Consider the following 19,379-nt stretch of genomic DNA (forward strand, 5'->3'; position numbering starts at 1 on the left):
AAGCATGGGTCCCAGTCTGGTGTGCTCCTTGGTTAGCAAGTCTCCCCCACATTATCTAACATATGTCTCTTTGGGAAACACTTTCCCCACAGCCTGTTCACACATTTTCTTCTCTTTTTTTTCATTGATGTGTGTTGCTGGTTTTCACATCTCCAGTTTGTAGTTTGTATCTCCCCTCCTGTGAAGAGTATTTGTCTTCTCCTCTGACCTCCACTGGGTACTTAAACAGTGCTTCCCCTAGTAACCCCTGGAGCATCTGTTCAGTGGGCAAGGGAAGGGTGCCTGCTAGAATGGAGCTCCCCTTCGTCATATCCCCACTCACAGCCCCTCTCCACTCCCCCAGGTAGATGGCCCCCCCAGGGCAGGCCCTGCGGACACCCCTCCCTCGGGCTGGCGGATGCAGTGCCTAGCGGCTGCTCTTAAGGACGAAACCAACATGAGTGGGGGAGGGGAGCAGGCCGACATCCTGCCGGCCAACTACGTGGTCAAGGATCGCTGGAAGGTGGTGAGTGAGTGACCGGGTGGGGCAGAGGGAGGGGCAGGGGGTGTAGGAGGGGATCTGGAGACCCGTAAAAACAGGTGCCTTCAGCGCACGTACCCTAAGAGGGAGGTGCCCCTGAGCTCATTTGTATACCGCTTGCTGGTCATTCTCTTTGCCTCCACTTGTGGACAATCGCTTTCTCCCAGTGCCCTCTCTCCAGCCCCGCCCTCCCTCACCCCTTCCCCAGGTCACGTTGGTCGGTCCCAGCCTGGAACAACTCCTGGTTGGATGTCGGAGCAGGAGCTGCAGAGCTCAGTGGTGGGAGGAGGGAGGGTGGGGGAGGGGGCTCTTTCTCTGCCGGACCTTGGAGAAGGGCAGCGAGTGAGCGTGTGCCCCTCCGCTTCCGCAGAGGACTGACAGGCTTGGGTTCCGGGAAAGAGGCCCTGCAGGCTGCGCCCACCGCGTCTGCACTCCATCTTCTCCATCCACCCTCCTCCCCTCACTGGTTCCTGCGGCAGGTGCAACACACCGAGACTCCAACTCCCAGCGTGCCTTGCTCCTCCAGTCCAGGACTTCAGGCTGCTCGGCCTGCTGGGAGTTGTAGTCCGTGCCTCCTTGCGGGTTTGAGTCGGGATGGGAGGGGGACACTCGAGGGTAAGGGAGAAGACAGTGCCTGGGGAACAGGACCTACTGTAAATCACTCCCTGTCCCATCCACCCCCATTCTTTCTGTCGCATAAGAGCTTTCTGCTTGCCTCTTGTCATTGTGGGGGCAGGCTGATGTGGGGCGGCTTTCGGGTTGATAGTGGGTGAACTGTGGTTCTGCACCTGGGGAGGGAGCCAGAAGGAAGAGAGGGAGAGGAGCACAAGCCAGGTCTGTACAGAACCTCTCTCTCTCTCTCTCTCTCTCTCTCTCTCTCTCTCTCTCTCTCTCTCGTCTTTCTCTCTCTGGGTTGGGAGCTGTTGGGGGTCCGGGAGAGGCTCAGCTCCCTTAGGGGTTGAGAGGGGAGTGGGGCCTGGGTGCAGGTGGGTCTCCATGGCAACAACCACCCCGTTGGGCAGGTTCCTTAGAGGCCCAGGGATGGAGCAAAGGTGACAGCCTTGTCAGAGCTGTCTTGCGGGGGGTGGGGTGTGCTGGAGGAGCTGGAGAGCTGAAGGTAGAGGCTGTCTATGTCCCAGAGGGCAGCTTCCTGAGAGGGAGAGTAACTAGACAGATTGGGGGGTGAAGAGCTAGGACAGTAATCGAAGGACTGAAGGTCTGGTGAAGTGAGGAGTGTTACAAGAGTTCCTTGTGCAGGCAGATTGGAGGCAGAGGGCATTTGCACTAAAGAGGTGAAAAAAAAGACGGTGTTCATGAGTTTTGGTTAGAACTTTCTTGTGCTTTTTCAGGGAGGAAGTGGGAGATGTGTGGGAAGAGAAATGACAAGTGGGAGCTGGGAAAAGGGGACATGCATGCAATCTTTGCCAGCTTACCTTTCTTTACGCTCACTGTCTCCTGGCCACTGGACAGTTGGAGATGGTGGGGTGCCAGATGCTTCCCCTCAGCCACCTCCCTGTGAGGGATGGGACAGAGGCGTGAGGCCGAGCTCAGGAACCAAGAACAAGTTGCCCAGAGAGGGAATGTAGCCAGGACAAAATGAGGGTCAGTGACACTAGGTGGAGTATTTAACAATAACGTTTTCTTTTTCTTGAGGCAGGTTTCTCGGAATTAGAACAGCAAACAGTAATAGTAACAAAAAGTTAGCATTTGTTTTGAGTACTTACTATTGCCAGATGCTGTGAAAAAAAATATAGATTCTATTAGCCTTGTTTCACAGTTGTAGAAACAGAGGCACAGATATTAGTTAACTTGCCAAGTTACCTTGACTGGTAGGTAGAACCAGGTCTGTCTGGCTGCTGGGCCAACAGTCACTCTTTCCAAGAATTAGCCCATCCAACAGTCAGGACCATAGAACTGATGGAGGCTGTGACCAATTCTGGTACAACTCTCATTTACAGAGGAGGAAAAGTGAAGCCTCAGAAAAGTTAAGAAACTCACCCCAGGTCACCCAGAGCTGGGCCAAGAAACCAGGCATACTTTTCCCTAAGTGAATGCTGGTCCTATTATGTCATATTTCTTCTCCAGTTTAGGGAGGCCCTTTAGCAGGGGAGGGGATCATTAATAGGGTCTGGTGAAGGGAGTTTGAGAGTATATTCCTGTTACTGGGCTGTGGGCAGGGCTACATTATGGCTTTTGTGGGCCCTGGGCATTCCTCCTCCTTGGGCCTCTTTCTCAATAATAAGTGATTAAAAGTTGTATTTTATGACTGCATTGGTATAAAGAGGAATAAATTAATATTATATATTAAAGTTTTCTTTTTGACCTAAAATTTACTTTTTTTTCTCTTTCTGATTTTATTTATTTTTCCTTTATTGATTTTTGAGAGAGAGGAAGTGAGAGGGAGAGAGATAGAATCATTGATGAGAGAGAACACCAATTGGCCGCCTCCTCCATGCCCCCCACTGGGGATCAGGCCCACAACCTGGGCATGTGTCCTGACCAGGAATCGAACCGGCGACCTCTTGGTGCATGGGTTGATGCTGAACCACTGAGCCACCCTGGCCGGACTCTCTTTCTGATTAAAAAAAAATTAAAACATTCATTGCCTCCTAAAAGTATTATGGGCCTAGTCATGGTGCCTGCTGTGTCCAACGGAAAGGACCCACAGAGGATGGGCGTCGGGTGAATGTGTGGGTCCAGGAGCCCAGTTCCCCATCCACGGGAGGTTCTGTAAAGGGTGGGTGGGAAGTAAGAAAGGGACGAAGGAAGGAAAAATAGTCTCTGTTTGGAAATGAAGGTGGTAGAGAAAAACCCTTGGGCACCCTGGGAAATTGGGGAGTAGGTGTCAGAAATGTCTTGGCTGCCCCGAAACCTTCTAACCATCTGCAGCAAAGATTTTGGAACCTAGTAGATCTGAGCTTGAATCTCAGCTCTGACAATTTAATCCCAGTGTGATCAGTTGCTCCTACAATGGCGTGGTTCAGAGGGAGGGTTCCGCATCAGGTTGCCTGGGTTTAAATGACACCAGCTGTGCTACTTACTAGCTGTGTGACCTGGGGCCAGGTACTTAACTCTCTGAGCAAAATGGCGACTCCTATGACCTTCCTCACCTGTGTTGTTGGGGCCCTTTGGAGATGAGCTGAGCTGATGCCTGAGTCTGGAGCGCAGAAGGGAGATGTGGTTGTTGTTCCCCTTCCCCGTGCCCTTCCCTCCATGCTCACTCAGAAACCAAAGGGGAACCCAGAGGGCACTAAGATCTCCCCTGGGTTTACAGTTCCCCAGAGGAAAACATGCCATTGCTCCCCTTCCTGGAGTTTAAATTCTTCTAAAAGTCTGACCTTTGATTTTTGTCTTAGGTGGAGAGGGATTCTGTTTTCTCAGTGTTCTTCCCTCTCTGTCTTTCCCTGTATCCGTCATGGATACAAGAGTCTTCGAGATCCCACCCAGCCTGCCACTTCTCTTCCGGACCCTCCCTTCACCTTCTGTAGAGTGGCTTCGGGTGGCACTGCTGGGTACTCCCAGTCCTCTGCCTTGCCTCCTTCTTCCCTTCATTTCCATATTCCTTTCTTTCTGTTTTTGGTTCCTCACCCAAGGATATTTTCCCATTGATTTTTATTTATTTTTTATCCTCACCCGAGGACATTTTTTTGTTGTTGTTGATATTTTGTTCAGATAGAGTGGGAGGGAGAGAGAGAGAGAGAGAGAAACATCGACGTGAAAGAGACACATCGAGTGGTTGCCACCCACATGACCCAACCAGGGCCGGGGACAAACTGCAACCGAGGTACGTGCCCTTAGCGGGAACCAAACCTGGGTCTCTCCGGACCGCAGGCCAACGTTCTAACAGCTGAGCCAAACTGGCCAGGGCCCCATTGATTTTTAGATAGAGATAGAGTGGAAGGGAGGGGTGGAGGGAGAAAGAGAGAGAAATATTGATGTGAGAGAGGCACATCAATTGGTTGTCTACTGCACGACCCCGACTGGGGCCAGGGATTGAAACTGCAACCCAGGTACGTGCCTGTGATCAGGAATCATACCTGTGACACTCTAACCACTGAGCCAAACTGGCCAGGACCATTCTCATATCTCAACCACCATTAAACATTTACTGGACGTCCAAGTACTGAATAAATGCTCAGGGGAGGACTCAGAGATGCGCGAGGCTCAGAGTCAGGTATAGGCTGGCTGATCAGAGCAGCCTCCATCCAATCATCAGCAAGTCCAGCTGTGGCTGGCGAGCTACAAGCCAACAGGACACAAGCGAGGGCTCTGGAGGGCAGGCCACCCATGAGGGGCAGGCTCCCTGAGGAGGTGAGAATTGAGTTGTACACCTTTCTTCTTTTTTTATCCTCACCCGAGGACATTTTTGCATTTATCTTCAGATGGAGCGGGAGGGAGAGAGGGAGGAAGAGAGAGAGAGAAACATCGATGTAAGAGAGACACATCCAGTGGTTGCCAACCACACGACCCCAACCAGGGTCAGGGGCAAACTGCAACCGAGGTACATGCCCTTAGCCGGAACCGAACCCAGGACTCTCTGGTCTGCGGGCTGACGCTCTAACCGCTGAGCAAAACCGACCAGGGCTGTACACCTTTCTTAAACCAAAGAAGTCCCAGCTTAGAACTCAGCACCTTCGCTCTCCAAGACCCCTGGGCCTCTGACGTGACTGACTTTCATCTTTCCCAGCTTTGCTCTTCTCCCTGGCTGATTCTTCCTCCATCACAGTTCTCTCTGTCTTTTCTCATTATTTGCCCTGGGATGCTGGAGGAGGAGGACCTAGACTGGGTTAGATCTCTACTGCAGTGCCCCGGGAATAAAGAGATCCACTCCAACCCTCCATTCCCACATGCTCCTGCAGTGTCCCCTGCCCCAAAGACGAGGCTCACTTGATTTGGGGCACCTGCCCAGGGGCCGAGAGAATGGTGTGAGCTTCAGTAGCAGGCACAGGCTGCGAGCACCCTTTCCTGAGTCTCCTCCTCCACATACTCTCCCCGCACCTTTTAGGATCCTGCCAGCACCTTCCTGGGGGATTCATCCGGAAGCTGGGAGGCTCTAGAAATTAGTTATCCTTCTGGAAGTTTCTCAGTCTAAGCAGGGGTTTGGGGGTGGGGAGCATGATGTTTATTGTCCTTCCAGAGAAGAAAAGATTCTTGACAGCCCATTATCTCTTCAGAATCCCACATAACCTTGTCTCCATGTCTATACGAAGTCACAAGTCTCATACCCCTTCCACTGCCCACTCTGACATGTGGTATGTATGAGTATGTATGATTGTCCACCCATGGGCTGAGCTGTCTGTCTCCAGCACTAGGAAAGGAGGTGGGGGCCTGGTGGGTGGGGCAAGGAAGGGAGACATGAGGTCCTCCCCTTCAAGGATGGCCCTGGTCCCCATCAGTGAAGGCTATGACCCAGCAATGGATGGGATGAGGAGCTGCTCAGCCTGATCCCTGTGTCCCCTATTCCCGCCCTTCACCTGTCTCTGTAGCTGAAAAAGATTGGAGGCGGGGGCTTTGGTGAGATCTACGAGGCCATGGACCTGCTGACCAGGGAGAACGTGGCCCTCAAGGTGGAGTCAGCCCAGCAGCCCAAGCAGGTCCTCAAGATGGAGGTGGCTGTGCTCAAAAAGCTGCAAGGTGCTGGCCTAGGGCGGGAGGATGGGAGGGAAGAGGTGATGCGGCCAGGGGCTGGGAGAGACCATGGCTTGAGAAGCTGGGGGGAGGTGCAGTGTGGTGGAGGGAAGAGGCTAACGGGGAGGTGATGGACAAGGTGAGAAGGGACCAGAGTCTAAGAGCGATGATGGCGGCAGGGGGTGGTAGGCAAAGTGATCGTGGGCCAGGGCTGGGGTCCAGGAGTCCAGAGTGCAGGAGAGCCGCCTTAGGGTTGGAAGTGAGGAGGAGTGGAGTTGGGAGATGCCTGTCTGTGCCCCTCAGGGAAAGACCACGTGTGCCGGTTCATTGGCTGTGGCCGGAATGAGAAGTTCAACTACGTGGTGATGCAGCTCCAGGTGAGTCCCCGTGGCCCATCCTCCCTCCAGTCTCACCCAGAAACTTGGGCCACAACTTCTGCAGTGAGGAGTGGGGAAGGGAGACGCGGCCCTGGAGGAGTGGGGGTGGGCACAAGGCTTTGGGGCGAGGCTGGGCAGTGTCCCAGTGGTGGTGGGTGGGCTGGCTGCCGAGCAGGGTTACGCCCCTGCCCCCAGGGCCGGAACCTGGCTGACCTGCGGCGCAGCCAGCCGCGAGGCACCTTCACGCTGAGCACCACGCTGCGGCTGGGCAAGCAGATCCTGGAGTCCATCGAGGCCATCCACTCCGTGGGTTTCCTGCACCGTGACATCAAGCCGGTGAGGGCTGCCTGCCCCTCTCCAGAGCACCTCTTCTCCCTCTCTGGGTCCCTGCTTTCTTCTCCAGTTTCTTCTCCATCCCAAGCCCCATCTCCGCCTCTCGCCTGCCTCGCAGCAGCACGCGCCCTTGTCTCCCCTTGAGCCATGCCCGTGACCTCTCCGGTACTTCTGGCCTCTTCCTTTCCCTCACCCCTGACCTGAAGAGCCCTTGAACCTAGAAAGGTGACGGGGCTGGGGAAGGACGAGGGCAGTGAAGGAAGGGGACCTGGGGCCGGGCTTCATAAGGAACTCCAAGCAGCTAATTTTCTGACATCTTGGATCTTGATGCTGGAAAAAGATGCCAATCTTAAAGGGTGAAAACTGGGGCCCAGAAAAGTTGGTTGAATGGTCCAAGGTCACATAGCAAGAACGATGTAGGTGTCCTGCTGCCTTGGACCAAGCCCCACTGCCCCGCTGGGGAGTGCCAGGATGTAGGGCCAGACAGACCTTGTTTCAGCTGTCAGCTGGGTCATGGTTGCTGTGCGACCTTGGAGAAGCCCCCTAAACTCACTGACCTTCAGTTTCCTCATCTCTAAAATGAGAAGAATCCCACCTGCCCCTCAGATGACATGCTATGACCACTGCGCATGCTGGTGTTTTACATGAGTGTCTGTGGGCCGAGGGTCCCTGACCCTCCCTGTTTCTGGGCGGCCCTCGAGGTGAGCCGGGCAGGGTTGGAGCCCACGGCTCACGCCGCTGCCTTCCTGCAGTCCAACTTTGCCATGGGCAGGCTGCCGTCCACCTACAGGAAGTGCTACATGCTGGACTTCGGGCTGGCCCGGCAGTACACCAACACCACGGGGGACGTGCGGCCCGTGAGTACCCTGCGCACCGGGTCCTGGCCTCCTGGGGACCCTTCGCCCCGTTTCCCTGCAGCTGCCTGGACAGGCCCGGCTCGTGTTCAGTATCAGCAGCACCCAACTCTGTCCACACTCGGCCATCCCCTCTGTCCCTTAGCCTGGGCTCTTGATGGCTGCCACAGCCACACTCTGTGATCTGTCTGCCCACTCTGGTCAGGGACGACGCGGGCAGGAGGCAGGTTTAGGACGGGTTGGGGTGTCAGGTTAGCTCCTGACCAGGCCAGTGTGGCGGGTGTGGGGCCTTGGGAAGGCAGTCAGGGTTAAAGTCGGCAGAGGTAGGCTTGGCAAGCAGGGTTGGGCTGGGCCGAGGTCAGGGGCAACAGGTGAGGTTCCTGGTGGTGTTCTCTCCTCCGCAGCCTCGGAACGTGGCCGGGTTTCGAGGGACTGTTCGGTATGCCTCGGTCAATGCTCACAAGAACCGGGTGAGTGGCAGCGCCAGGGCTGGGGGCAGTGAAGGCACAGGTCTGGGGCGGAGGGTGCTGCCGAAGGAGAGGTTGGGGTGGGCCGCTCTGGAGGCGAGGAGAGAAGTCTGAGGCAGGGACTGGAAGCTGCCACTCCAGAGACCCCAGTTGGAAGAAGGCTCTGCCCTTGACTTGCCTTTCTTCCTTGTTTGCGGGAGTCCTCTCCTCTCTGTTCCCAACACAGACCTCTGTGGGGTGGAAAAGCACGCACAGAAGTTCTGACTGGGGTTTTGTGTGTGCTGGCCAGTCGGGGAGGCAGCCATGGCTCCAGGGAGACCCTGGTTCTGCCCATAGAAGCCTGGGTGTCAGGCGTCCTTGACTGATATACCTCAGCGAAGGGTCAGCCCCCTGCTCCCAGGGAAGGACCTGAGAGCTGTGGGTGACCCCCTGCCCGCCACCCCTAGGAGATGGGCCGCCATGACGACTTGTGGTCCCTGTTCTACATGTTGGTGGAGTTCGCAGTGGGGCAGCTGCCCTGGAGGAAGATCAAGGACAAGGTGAGTCCTTGCAGCTGGATCTGAGGGGTGGTGTGGGCGGGGCAGCGGGGCTGCATCTCCCCGTGTCTCTTGCCTCTAGGAGCAGGTAGGGATGATCAAGGAGAAGTATGAGCACCGGATGCTGCTGAAGCACATGCCCTCTGAGTTCCACCTGTTCCTGGACCACATCGCCAGCCTCGACTACTTCACCAAGCCCGATTACCAGGTGGGAGCCTGCCACCCGCCTGCACCCCGGACACCTCTCTCTGGGCGACCGTCGCCAGCAGCACCCTCCTGCCGAGGCCCCGCACCCCTGCCGGCTTGGCCTTGACCATCTTCCCCGTCCTCCAACTGCACGAAACTGTTTTGCACTCTTATGAACAGTAGGCATAGCTAAGACTTATCAACAGCTCACCCTGTTTTCAGTGCCCTTCGTGCATTAATTCAAGCTTCGAAACAAGCCTTTGGTGATAATTGTGTGTTCCTTATGCTATTATTTTACAATTTAACAATTAATTAAGCCAAATGCTTTCAAGTACTTTACACCAAAACTGCAGGAGTCCAAATGGGATGACTGTCCTCATGTCACAGACAAGGAAACTGAGGACTGATAGCCTGGCTAGGAGCAGACGCCCCTGTGGGACCCACTGACCTTGATCAGAGAGCAGGGAGCGTGTCAGCAGTGTTCTGCCCGGGACCCACTGAGTGCCACCGCGGGAGCACAGTGGGCACACAGTGGGCACACAGTGGGCACTCAGTGGGCACTCAGTGACGCGGTTCCCGCCAGCAGAGAACCTGCCCCTCGTTCTGGAGAGAGCGGAGTCAGAGTGAAAGGGTTTGGGGGCTTCAGAGGGTCTACAACTGAGCACAGAGCCCTGGTTGCTGGCAGAGATGCCTCACTTCTTAGCTCAGCCTCGTGGGGCCCCCAGACCAAACAGCCGAGAGCACACCCTGTGCCGGGCCCTGTGCTGGCTGCTGGAGGTGTAGAGTCGGGAGGTAGGCGTGCGAACAGTTCGGCCGAGGCACTGTGCCCAGCCAAGGGAGCTGTGTGGGGGATCAGGGAAGGCTTCGGAGAGCCGGGGGTAGGGGGGGGTGGGAAAGCAGCAGGCAGAGGAAGCTGCCTGTTCGCACCCTGACCCAGGTGGTGGGTTTGGGAAACTAACAGTGGTTTTGGATGCTGTTGCCTCTGCTGAGATCGTGGAAATAGCAAAGGAGTCTGGAGACGGTAATCAGGCCACAGATCTCAGGGGGCTCATGTCCAGCCAGTGGGGCTTAAACCAAGATGATAATTTGCATGCTGATTTGCATACTGTGTGCATGTTTTTATTTAAAATCAATGTGCCCTTCTCCTTCCAATGCCTCCTCTTGGCCCACCCTGTCCTGGAAGGCCCCTCTCTTCTCCCTGCAATCCCAGCAACTTTCCCCTCTGCCTGGCCAGCCCCAGGGTCACCTCTCTGTCCTCCCACCACCCCACCCCCTGCAGTTGATCATGTCGGTGTTTGAGAACAGCATGAAGGAGCGGGGCATTGCGGAGAACGAGGCCTTTGACTGGGAGAAGGCCGGCACGGACGCCCTCCTGTCCACGAGCACCTCTACCCCGCCCCAGCAGAACACCCGGCAGACGGCGGCCATGTTTGGGTGAGTCTCGGGGGGGCCGATGGCTGTGTGGGGGACCATAGGACCTCTGTCTGGAGCTGTCACCAGGAGAGAAGCCAGCTCTCTCCCCCTCTCCCTACCGGACACACCTGGCTGCCTCTCCTATTGCTGGTGCTCGACACTGGGATCTCGAATCCCAGGATGTCTTGTCACATCTACTCCCTCAATCTGGGCACGAGTGGGGTCCTCGTTTGGAGCTGTTCACCTTAGTAGGGATCCAGAAGCCCTGCGTGAAATTGCCTGAGCCCCACAGTTTACTTCTCCAGGCTCACCTGCCTGGAGCCACTGGGCCCTGCGGGGGCGCGGAGGAGACGGCACCTCTGCCCTGAAGGGGCTCCCAGTTGAGTGGAGGGTATTTGTGATTGCTGGGTCGTCGCAGTTTCAGAGCCTTGGGACAAAGGTGGCCAGTGAGAGAAGGGACTCCCCACCCAACCGCAGCAGTGAGCCAGGGAGAGACATGGGCAGGGGCTCCAGGGACACATTTGGGAAGGAGACGCAACAGGACGTTATGGTGCCAGCACGTTATGGTGCCCGGTTCTGTGAAGGCCTTGCGCAAGGAACTTCAAAGTGGTTCTTCCCTTTAGACCCTTTCCTGGTTTAAAGGAAACCAGCCAGTGAATCGCAGCGGAAATCCGGCCGGGCCTGGGAAGCAGCGGGGTCTCTTACACAGAGCTGGGTGGTGATGCCTGTCTTGGCAGCTACATTTTCTTACAACCCTCTGCCAACCTGAGCAGGGTCTGGTCTCAGAGGTTTTGTGAGCCAGGGTGGTGACGGCCAAGGGCACATCCCCCCCTGCTGGGGCCTCACCGCCGCCCATGCCCACCTGTGGCAGTGGTCTCCAGGGCCTGTGCTGGTAAGAGAGGGCACCATGCCAGCCTTGCCCATCGCCCCCTCCTGGCCTCTCCAGGGTGGTCAACGTGACACCGGTTCCTGGAGACCTGCTCCGGGAGAACACGGAGGACGTGCTGCAGGGCGAGCACCTGAGTGACCAGGAGAACGCACCCCCGATCCTGCCCGGGCGGCCCCCGGAGGGGCTGGGCCCCGGCCCCCACCTTGCCCCCCATCCCGGGGGGCCTGAGGCTGAAGTCTGGGAAGAGACAGATGTCAACCGGAACAAACTCCGGATCAACATTGGCAAAGTAACTGCAACCGGGGAGAAGGACATGGGTGGCCTTCCCAACCCGTGGGCCCCTCCCGGTCCTGGGCGCCCTCTCCCCAGCTGCGCCTGCTTGCCCCGCCCCCATGGCCCCGCCCCCATGGCCCCGCCCCCATGGCCCCGCCCGCTCAGGATCGCTGGCACCCTGTGCTCCACCTCCCTCCGTCTCCTTCACCTTGAGAAACCACTTGCCCACAGCCCCAGTGAGCAAAGTAAAGCTCAAGGAATCCCCTCTCCTGCAGGCCCCTTGCGTGGTGGAAGAGGAGCAGAATCGAGCCGTGGGGGTCCCCAGCTCTCCAGTGCGCGCCCCCCCAGACTCACCAACAACCCCCGTCCGCTCTCTGCACTACCGGAGGGTCAACAGCCCCGAGTCGGAGAGGCTCTCCACTGCGGACGGGCGGGTGGAGCTCCATGACAGGAGGTGGGTCTGCACCCGGAGAAGGCGAGGGCCCCCCTTCCCTCTGCCTCACACGGCTGGTCTCCAGGAAAGGTCAGATTCGAGGCAGAGTGGGGGGCTGGGGGGGTTGGGGAGGCTTGTACTTGGGTCTCAGCCACACGTGGAAAGAGTCAGTGGCAGGGCCCAGAGAAGGGATGGGGATGCAGAGGTCCCACGTCATGCCGGGCAAGGATGTGGAGGGGGACAGGCTGCAGGAAAGATGGGCTGGGTCCCCAGTGAGGGTGAGTTATAGGTGGGTGCCCTTCCAGAACCTCTTTCTCTAGAGATTAATTACATATGCCTCAGAGAGCTGACTAGGTTCCCTTCAGCTTCGGGGGAGGGTTCTGAGAGACGGGTTCAGGGAGTGGTCAGCTTAAGGAGCAGACAGACCAAGTTTTTGGGGTCAGGGCTCAGGGATCTGAATGTCGGGACAGGACCTGATTGGTGGGAGCGAGTGTTGGAGAGTTCAGAGCCAAGATGAGCCTTGGCGGCTGATGGCCATCAGGGACCAGGATCAGATCCGATGGGCGAGACAACCTCAGGCAGAAGACAGATGTCCCTACCCTCCCTTGGCTTTGGGTAGGGCCTCACCCCACAGCAGGGCTGAGCCTTCTCTCTACGAGGAAGAGGACCGCTTCCCCAGGGCCAGCTCTGGGGGTGAGGGCCTTTCCACACCCAGGCAGTGTGGTTCTTCGTGCCCCACCTCCGCATGCCCCTCCTCTGGATTCTGCCCCAAACCACACTCCACCTCTGGGATGGGGCACAGTGCTCATTTGGGGTGTGGAGACACCGACACAGGGGAGAGCAACTCCAGTCCCGTGCTGCCCCCAGGACAGAGGGGTGGTGCACTGTCTTCAGGGAGCCGACAGCTCTCAGTCACTCCCGCGGATGGCCCACGTCTCCACTATGTCGCCTGTGGAGTTCTGGAACAGAGAGGAATGAGGGAGGGCAGTTTGGAAGGGAAATGAGTAGAGAAGAGAGGTAGGAAATGCCCGGAACAGACAGTCCTGAAGAGCACATGGTTTGGCTTAGAGGGAACCCTTGTTTCCGATGGTGGGTAAAGGAGAGCGAAGAGGTTTTCCTGGAAGGAAGTTTGGAGGATCTTGCTGGCAGGCAACAGGGTTTGGGTGGCTCTGGGGCCCTGGGGAGTGGGAGAAAGTATGAAGCAGACAGGATTTGGATTTTGCCCCCCCCCCATCCCTGCCTTTTGGCCCCTCTCTTCTTGGGTGCCCTCTTTCTCCTTTATGGCCATCAAAATGATGCTCTCAGGAAAGGAATTGAGATCAGCCATGTACACGAGAGCCTAAATGTCAGACCCTAGGTGGCCTCCCTCAGGAATGTTTTTATTTTAAGCCTTTATTAACAAATCAATAAAAAGAATGGGTAGTCAGAGTAGACGGGTTCGTAAGTAGACAGGGTCTAAGTAGACAGGGTCGCAGCATGTTGAGAAAGCCCCCCAAGTAGCTTCCGATAGGCACCCCTTCCTCGCACAGGGCACAGGCCTGGTGCCCGGCAGGACAGTGAGGCCCCTGCCCACAGGCTGAGTGTGAGGGTGAGCTCCACCCCCCCCACCCCCCCGCCCAGCTAGGCCATCCTGGTGCTCAGTGGGCACTCCCCAGAGCTGGGCCGTCCTGGTGCTGGGTGGGCACTCCCCAGAGCTGGGCCGTCCTGGTGCTGGGTGGGCACTCCCCAGAGCTGGGCCGTCCTGGTGCTGGGTGGGCACTCCCCAGAGCTAGACCGTCCTGGTGCTCGGTGGGCACTCCCCAGAGCTGGGCCATCCTGGTGCTCGGTGGGCACTCCCCAGAGCTAGGCCGTCCTGGTGCTCGGTGGGCACTCCCCAGAGCTGGGCCGTCCTGGTGCTGGGTGGGCACTCCCCAGAGCTGGGCCGTCCTGGTGCTGGGTGGGCACTCCCCAGAGCTGGGCCATCCTGGTGCTCGGTGGGCACTCCCCAGAGCTAGACCGTCCTGGTGCTCGGTGGGCACTCCCCAGGCAATGGGAGAGGACAGCTCTTCCTTTTGTAGTGGCCTGTCCTTACACACTGTCACACAATCAGAAACACGCTCTGGAATTAATGAGATCCACGGCACCGTTTAAGGTAACAACAGACGAGATGTCCCAAGGCAGGGTCTGTGCCCAGACGTGAACAGTCAGACGGGCTCCAGTCCCTGCTGGCAGAGCTCACAGTCCCTCGGGAGGCAGGTTGGTAGGGAGCCCCGAGTGGGCAAACTAAGCCCGTGGAGGATGGAAAGGCTCCCTACAGGAGGTGACAGCTGAGCTGGGAGGGGCAGCCAAGGGTAGAAGGACAGGCCTCATGGAGGTGTGTGGGCGATTTGGGGAAAGTGTGTGACTCTGAGATGGGTCTGGGTAGGGAAATGGGGAAGGGGGCCTTAGTCTGCCAGCCAAGGACCTTAAGTGCCAAACTAAGGAATGTAGACTTTGTCCTGGGGTCTGGGAGCCACAGGAGTTTGTTGGAGGCAGTGAAACCAGCCAGGCAGGGCTGGAGGGTGGTAGTAGAAGAGGCTTAGAAGAACCATCTGCAGCCCGGCTAGTGAGGCTCAGTGGTTGAGCATCAACCCTGCACCAAGAGGTCACCAGTTCGATTCCCGGTCAGGGCACATGCCCAGGTTGCGGGCCCGATCCCCAGTAGGGGGCATGCAGGAGGCGGCCAATCCATGTTCTCTTTAATCAATGTTTCTATCTTTCTCTCCCTCTCCCTTCCTCTCTCTAATGTCAATATAAAATAATTTTTAAAAGACAAGAAAAACCACCTGCAAACTCGAGGGCCAGGTGGGTGCTTGCCGTGCCGCAGGAGGGGTGCCTGCTGGGGTGAGCACCGCACAGGCGACCAGAAAGTTGGCTTTAGGAAGATTACATTTCCCTGGGGTGGTCTGGAGGGCAGCTCCCCTGGCACTGGAACCAGATTTTATTTCCTGTATGTTTAGGTCCCTGGAATACAGTAAGCATTCAGAAACATGTTGAATGAGTGTATGAATGAGATCTTTACAAGGAGTGCGGGGAGGTGCGAGAGATGACATGGTTAGGAGGGTCCAGGTGTCACGGTCCACCCTGCCACCTACGTGGGGTCCTTGGGAGTCCAGGGAGTCCTGGGACTGAGCCCCACCTGGGTGGCTTTACAGGTCACGGATGGATCTGCCCGGCTCACCGTCGCGCCAGGCCTGCTCCTCGCAGCCGGCCCAGATGCTGTCCGTGGACACGGGCCAGGCCGACCGGCAGGCCAGCGGCCGCATGGATGTGTCAGCCTCCGTGGAGCAGGAGGCCCTGAGCAACGCCTTCCGCTCGGTGCCCCTGGCTGAGGAGGAGGACTTCGACAGCAAGGAGTGGGTCATCATTGACAAGGAGACAGAGCTCAAGGACTTCCCCCCAGGGGCCGAGCCCAGCACGTCGGGCACCACGGACGAGGAGCCGGAGGAGCTGCGGCCTCTGCCCGAGGAGGGCGAGGAGCGGCGGCGGCCAGGGCCAGAGCCCACCATTCGGCCCCGGGGACGCAGCATGCAGACACTGGCAGAGGAGGACCTGCGACAGACACCATCCCAGTTCCCACCACCCCAGCTGAGCCAGGCCGATGGCCGGTCAGAGACATCGCAGCCCCCCACGCCTGGCAGCCCTTCCCACTCACCCCTGCACTCGGGACCCCGCCCTCGACGGAGAGAGTCGGATCCCACTGGCCCTCAGAGACAGGTAAGGTTGGGTTTGCACCCCACACCCCCCAGATGCCCACAGTCTTGGCATGGGAGCCTGGAGTGCTCCCCAGGTGCTCCATGGGGGCCACTGACCAGCTGCCAACAGTTGCATGCTGTGATGAAGGTAGACAGGTTTAGGGGCCTGGAATTATGCTTGGGGGGCAGGCAGGGCTTCCCAGAGGAAGTACCCTCCAAGTTCTGAGTTGAGTCTTCCATTATGGGCAGTGTCACCCAGGTGACAAAGCAGGAGAAAGGCCTCCCAGGCAAAGGGGACAGCATGTGCAAAGGCCCAGAGGTGGCAATCAGAAAACACGGTGCTGATTGCATGTTGCAGCAGATGAGGCTGCGAAGTAGGTCCTGGGCCCTGTGCTGGGAGGTCTTGAGGCTAAGCTAAGGGGCTGAGGCTCGATCTGAAAGCTTGGTAAGCCACCAAAGTCCTTTAAACAGGGGCGTGACATGATTACACTGTACTTTTGAGTAACCCCCCGGCTGCTGTGTGGAAACTGGATTGGAAGGGCACAGAACTCTAAGCAGGAAGGCCCCACGGCCGGCACCAGCAGGAGAATGCCTCGGGGTTGGACCAGGGTGTGGGCTCGATGTGGGCCAAGGTGGATGGGGCCAAGAGGTGCCGGTGCTGTGCGGGGTCTCGGCGGATGGCCAGCATTCTGGCTGGACGGTGGTGCCATCGCTGAATGGTTTGAAGGGATCATGGGCTCTGGTTTGGACACAGTGACCTCGTGGCACTGTGATACGTCCACCTGGAGACCTCGGAGCTCAGGAGACAGTTCAGCTGGAGATATGGACTTGGGAGTCATGGGAGCAGAAGAAGTGGGTAATGTCACCAAGACAGTTGTGGGTGGGGAAAGCCAAGGGTGAGGGCAGAGCCAGGAAACACTCACTTTGGGGGGGGGGGGGCTGAGAGGAAAGGAGATTTTGCGAAAGACTGAGACAGAGGCGCCGAAGCTGAGAGGAGTCTTGGACACCAGGGAAGGTGGCTGAAGGGTGAGGACAGCAGGGGGTGCAGGGAGCGTCTGTGGTGGGGTAGGCTCCAGGTGGGCGGTGAACCCCGAGAGCCAGGCAGGAAGGACCCTAGATTAGGCACAGGAATGGGCATGTTGTGGGCCCTGGGAGAACCCGGTCAGGCTGCAGGGCACCTTCTCCTATGGGAGGACTGAGGGACAAGCTGGAAGGACAGGGGTGAGCGGTGCCAGATGGTGGCCGGACCGCGGGTGCCGGGCTGAGGGTGTGAGCATGTCTCACGGTGTCTTGGTTACTTTCTTCTGGCAAAGATGGGGTGTCAGAACAGGCAGAAGGCCACTGCCCAGCCTGACTTCTCCGTGCAGGGAAAAGGCTGATCTGTCTGATCCAGGAAGTGGCGCCAACTCTTACCCTGGGTGCTGAGTGGGGCCCGTGTTCCCTCAGAGGGCTGGAGAGCCCAGGAGGGGATGCCGGAGGGCTCGGGCTGTGCCGCGTTCGCTCGACGGGGACACGTAGGAGACATGCACACAGGGCGCTCTAGGAGGTGTGAGGGGCAGGGCCAGGCCAGGCCTGCTGCGCACTCAGATTGGGAGGTCTGACCAGGAGCAAGCAGGTCCCTGGAGAAGGGCAGGTCTGCGGGGCTGTATTCAGGCCCCATCCCTGTGTCTAGAAGAGAGGACCCCTGAGTTGAGATCCTGAGCAGTGTGCTTTGTCCTGGACTGTGGAGAAAACTGGGGGCTCAAAAAGGTGGTACCATGAGCCCTCACCCAGAGAGGTCCTAGCCAGCATCGGAGGCTCGACCGGGTCAGGGTGCAGGTTCGCATGCCTGCTACTGATCTGAACATCGTTCCCCAGGACAGCACTGGGAGGCAGTAGGAGCAAGATCTGTTTGGGGCTCCCCCACTGCTCTCTCATTCATCCACTTATTCACTCATTCATTGATTAATTCCACACCGACTGAGCATCTGCGTTACGCCGGCTACCCAAGGCACCAGAGGTCATATGCACAGTAGGTTGTGCCCACAGGAAGCACAGTCTAGTAAGGAGCCAGACAGTGGTGGTGTGGGGCAGAGAGAAGACCCAGAATTAGTCAGGAGGCCTGGAGTTTGGCCCTGGGCTCTGCCAGTCCCTTCCTGTTTGCCAGTTGGGCCCCAGCGAGGGAGCTGAGCTGTCTGGAAGGGTTTTCTCGCCTTCAGATTCCCACCATGTCCACATTGGGGACCAGTCTCACATTGGGGAACTCTGGCCAAGGAGGTGAGGAGAGAGATTTGGGGGAGCAGGCACAGGTGTTGGACAGTCAGTCTTGGGCTCAGTTTCCGCTTGTGACATGGGCGGGTGCTGCTCTCCCAGTGAGCGATGGCGTGTGTGTCTGGAGGGGGTGTTGGGGGGCTGCAGGCCTTGGCTTCCCACAGAAGGGAGGTTGGTTAGCATTCTCCGAGTGCGTGTGTGCATTTCTGTGTCAGCTGAGCTCAGGAGTGCCATGGTATATGGGTGTGTCCCCATGTGTGCGCGTGCGTGTGGGGACACAGCAGCGCGTCTGTGTAAAGTCGGTGATGGGTTTGTATGTAGAGAACCACAGAAGCCTGGAATGTCAAAGCTAGAAGGAGACTAACAGTCATAGTAATGATTCTAGTGACAATAGTAGTAGCTGTCACCGCTTGGCACTTTCATATTGCATGTGTGTTCCCTACAACAATACTGTGAACGGGCAGCCCCCACTTAAAAGGTCAGGAAACGGAGGCTCAGAGGAGCGAAGTCTAGCCCAGGGTCACCAGCTGGTATGTGGTAGAGCCAGGACTTGAATCCAGGCAGTTGACTCCAGGGTGAGCTCTGGGCCACTCAGTCTGAGGCCTGTGTGTTTAGGAGAGGAGCAAAGACAGGCCTGAGAGAGCAGCTGGCTCGCGTGGGGTCAGAGAGTCAGACTGGGGTGTGTGTGTGTGTGTGTGTGTGTGTGTGTGTGTGTTGCATGCATGCTCCGGCTGGGCATGTCAGTGTGCATGGTGGCCTCTGAGTGTGTCTGTATGTGCGCACAAGTGTGTGACATTTTTAGCCTAGTATTTCAGTTCAGCAGGGTGCAGCAAAGACCTTCCTTGGTCAAGGGGATAGAAAGAGGGGAAAATGGACTGGCATATTTTTTCCTGTTTTTGGTCTGGAGAGAGTCCTGAGCTGGTCTGTGTGGGGGCTCCCAAACCTAGCTGCACATTGGAATCACAGCTAGTGGAACTCCGCCCCCCCAACTAGATTAAGTGGCTCAGGGCAGGCAGGAAGTCTCCACAGGGACTCACCACCCTGCCACCTCTCTGCAGGGAATCCCTCCTGGACCCAGCTCTGTCTGCTCGGAGCCTGACGTGTGAACTTCCTCAAAACAGCAGTCCTTAGAGACAGAAGCACCTGTATCTCTGTCACCCCCGTGAGGAGCAGGGCGAGGAGAATGTGGAACCAGACACAGGCTAGAACCAGGCACAGCAATAGTTTTTTGGTGTACATGCCATGATACTTCAAATGCTTTTCTGCACACGTTTCTGGTGTTCTCTGGGAACTCAGGGTGCAAAGTGGAAGTGGCCGGGAAGCTGGGGCAGAGGGCAGAGCATCAGCAGCGTGCGATTTGGGGGTGGCTGTTTGCCAGGTCTTCTCTGGCTGGTAACACAGCGGGTCAGCTTTCCCGGAGCATTTGCTGGCAGCCACTAGGGCACTTCCCTGCCAAGTGCCAGGCCGTGCACTAGGGACTGGGGGACAAAGATAAATAAGGCTTCCA

The 19,379-nt window shown here is 57.5% G+C and overlaps 1 protein-coding gene across 1 annotated transcript in view; it reads left to right on the top strand.

Moving 5' to 3' along the window:
* Window positions 1-397: 397 nt before the first annotated feature.
* TTBK1 (tau tubulin kinase 1) overlaps window positions 398-19,379 on the top strand; it is a 35,275-nt gene continuing 16,293 nt past the window's right edge. The window contains exons 1-12 of the mRNA XM_036248977.1: window positions 398-505; window positions 6,007-6,154; window positions 6,452-6,525; window positions 6,721-6,861; window positions 7,611-7,715; window positions 8,117-8,182; window positions 8,626-8,718; window positions 8,798-8,923; window positions 10,181-10,335; window positions 11,261-11,492; window positions 11,752-11,930; window positions 15,083-15,644. Of these exons, the coding sequence (XP_036104870.1) occupies window positions 398-505; window positions 6,007-6,154; window positions 6,452-6,525; window positions 6,721-6,861; window positions 7,611-7,715; window positions 8,117-8,182; window positions 8,626-8,718; window positions 8,798-8,923; window positions 10,181-10,335; window positions 11,261-11,492; window positions 11,752-11,930; window positions 15,083-15,644 (1,989 nt within the window). The remainder of the gene's footprint in view (window positions 506-6,006; window positions 6,155-6,451; window positions 6,526-6,720; window positions 6,862-7,610; window positions 7,716-8,116; window positions 8,183-8,625; window positions 8,719-8,797; window positions 8,924-10,180; window positions 10,336-11,260; window positions 11,493-11,751; window positions 11,931-15,082; window positions 15,645-19,379) is intronic.

Source organism: Molossus molossus, unplaced genomic scaffold (genome assembly GCF_014108415.1).
Source record: "Molossus molossus isolate mMolMol1 unplaced genomic scaffold, mMolMol1.p scaffold_m16_p_8, whole genome shotgun sequence".
In the NCBI taxonomy this organism is placed as follows: domain Eukaryota; kingdom Metazoa; phylum Chordata; class Mammalia; order Chiroptera; family Molossidae; genus Molossus; species Molossus molossus.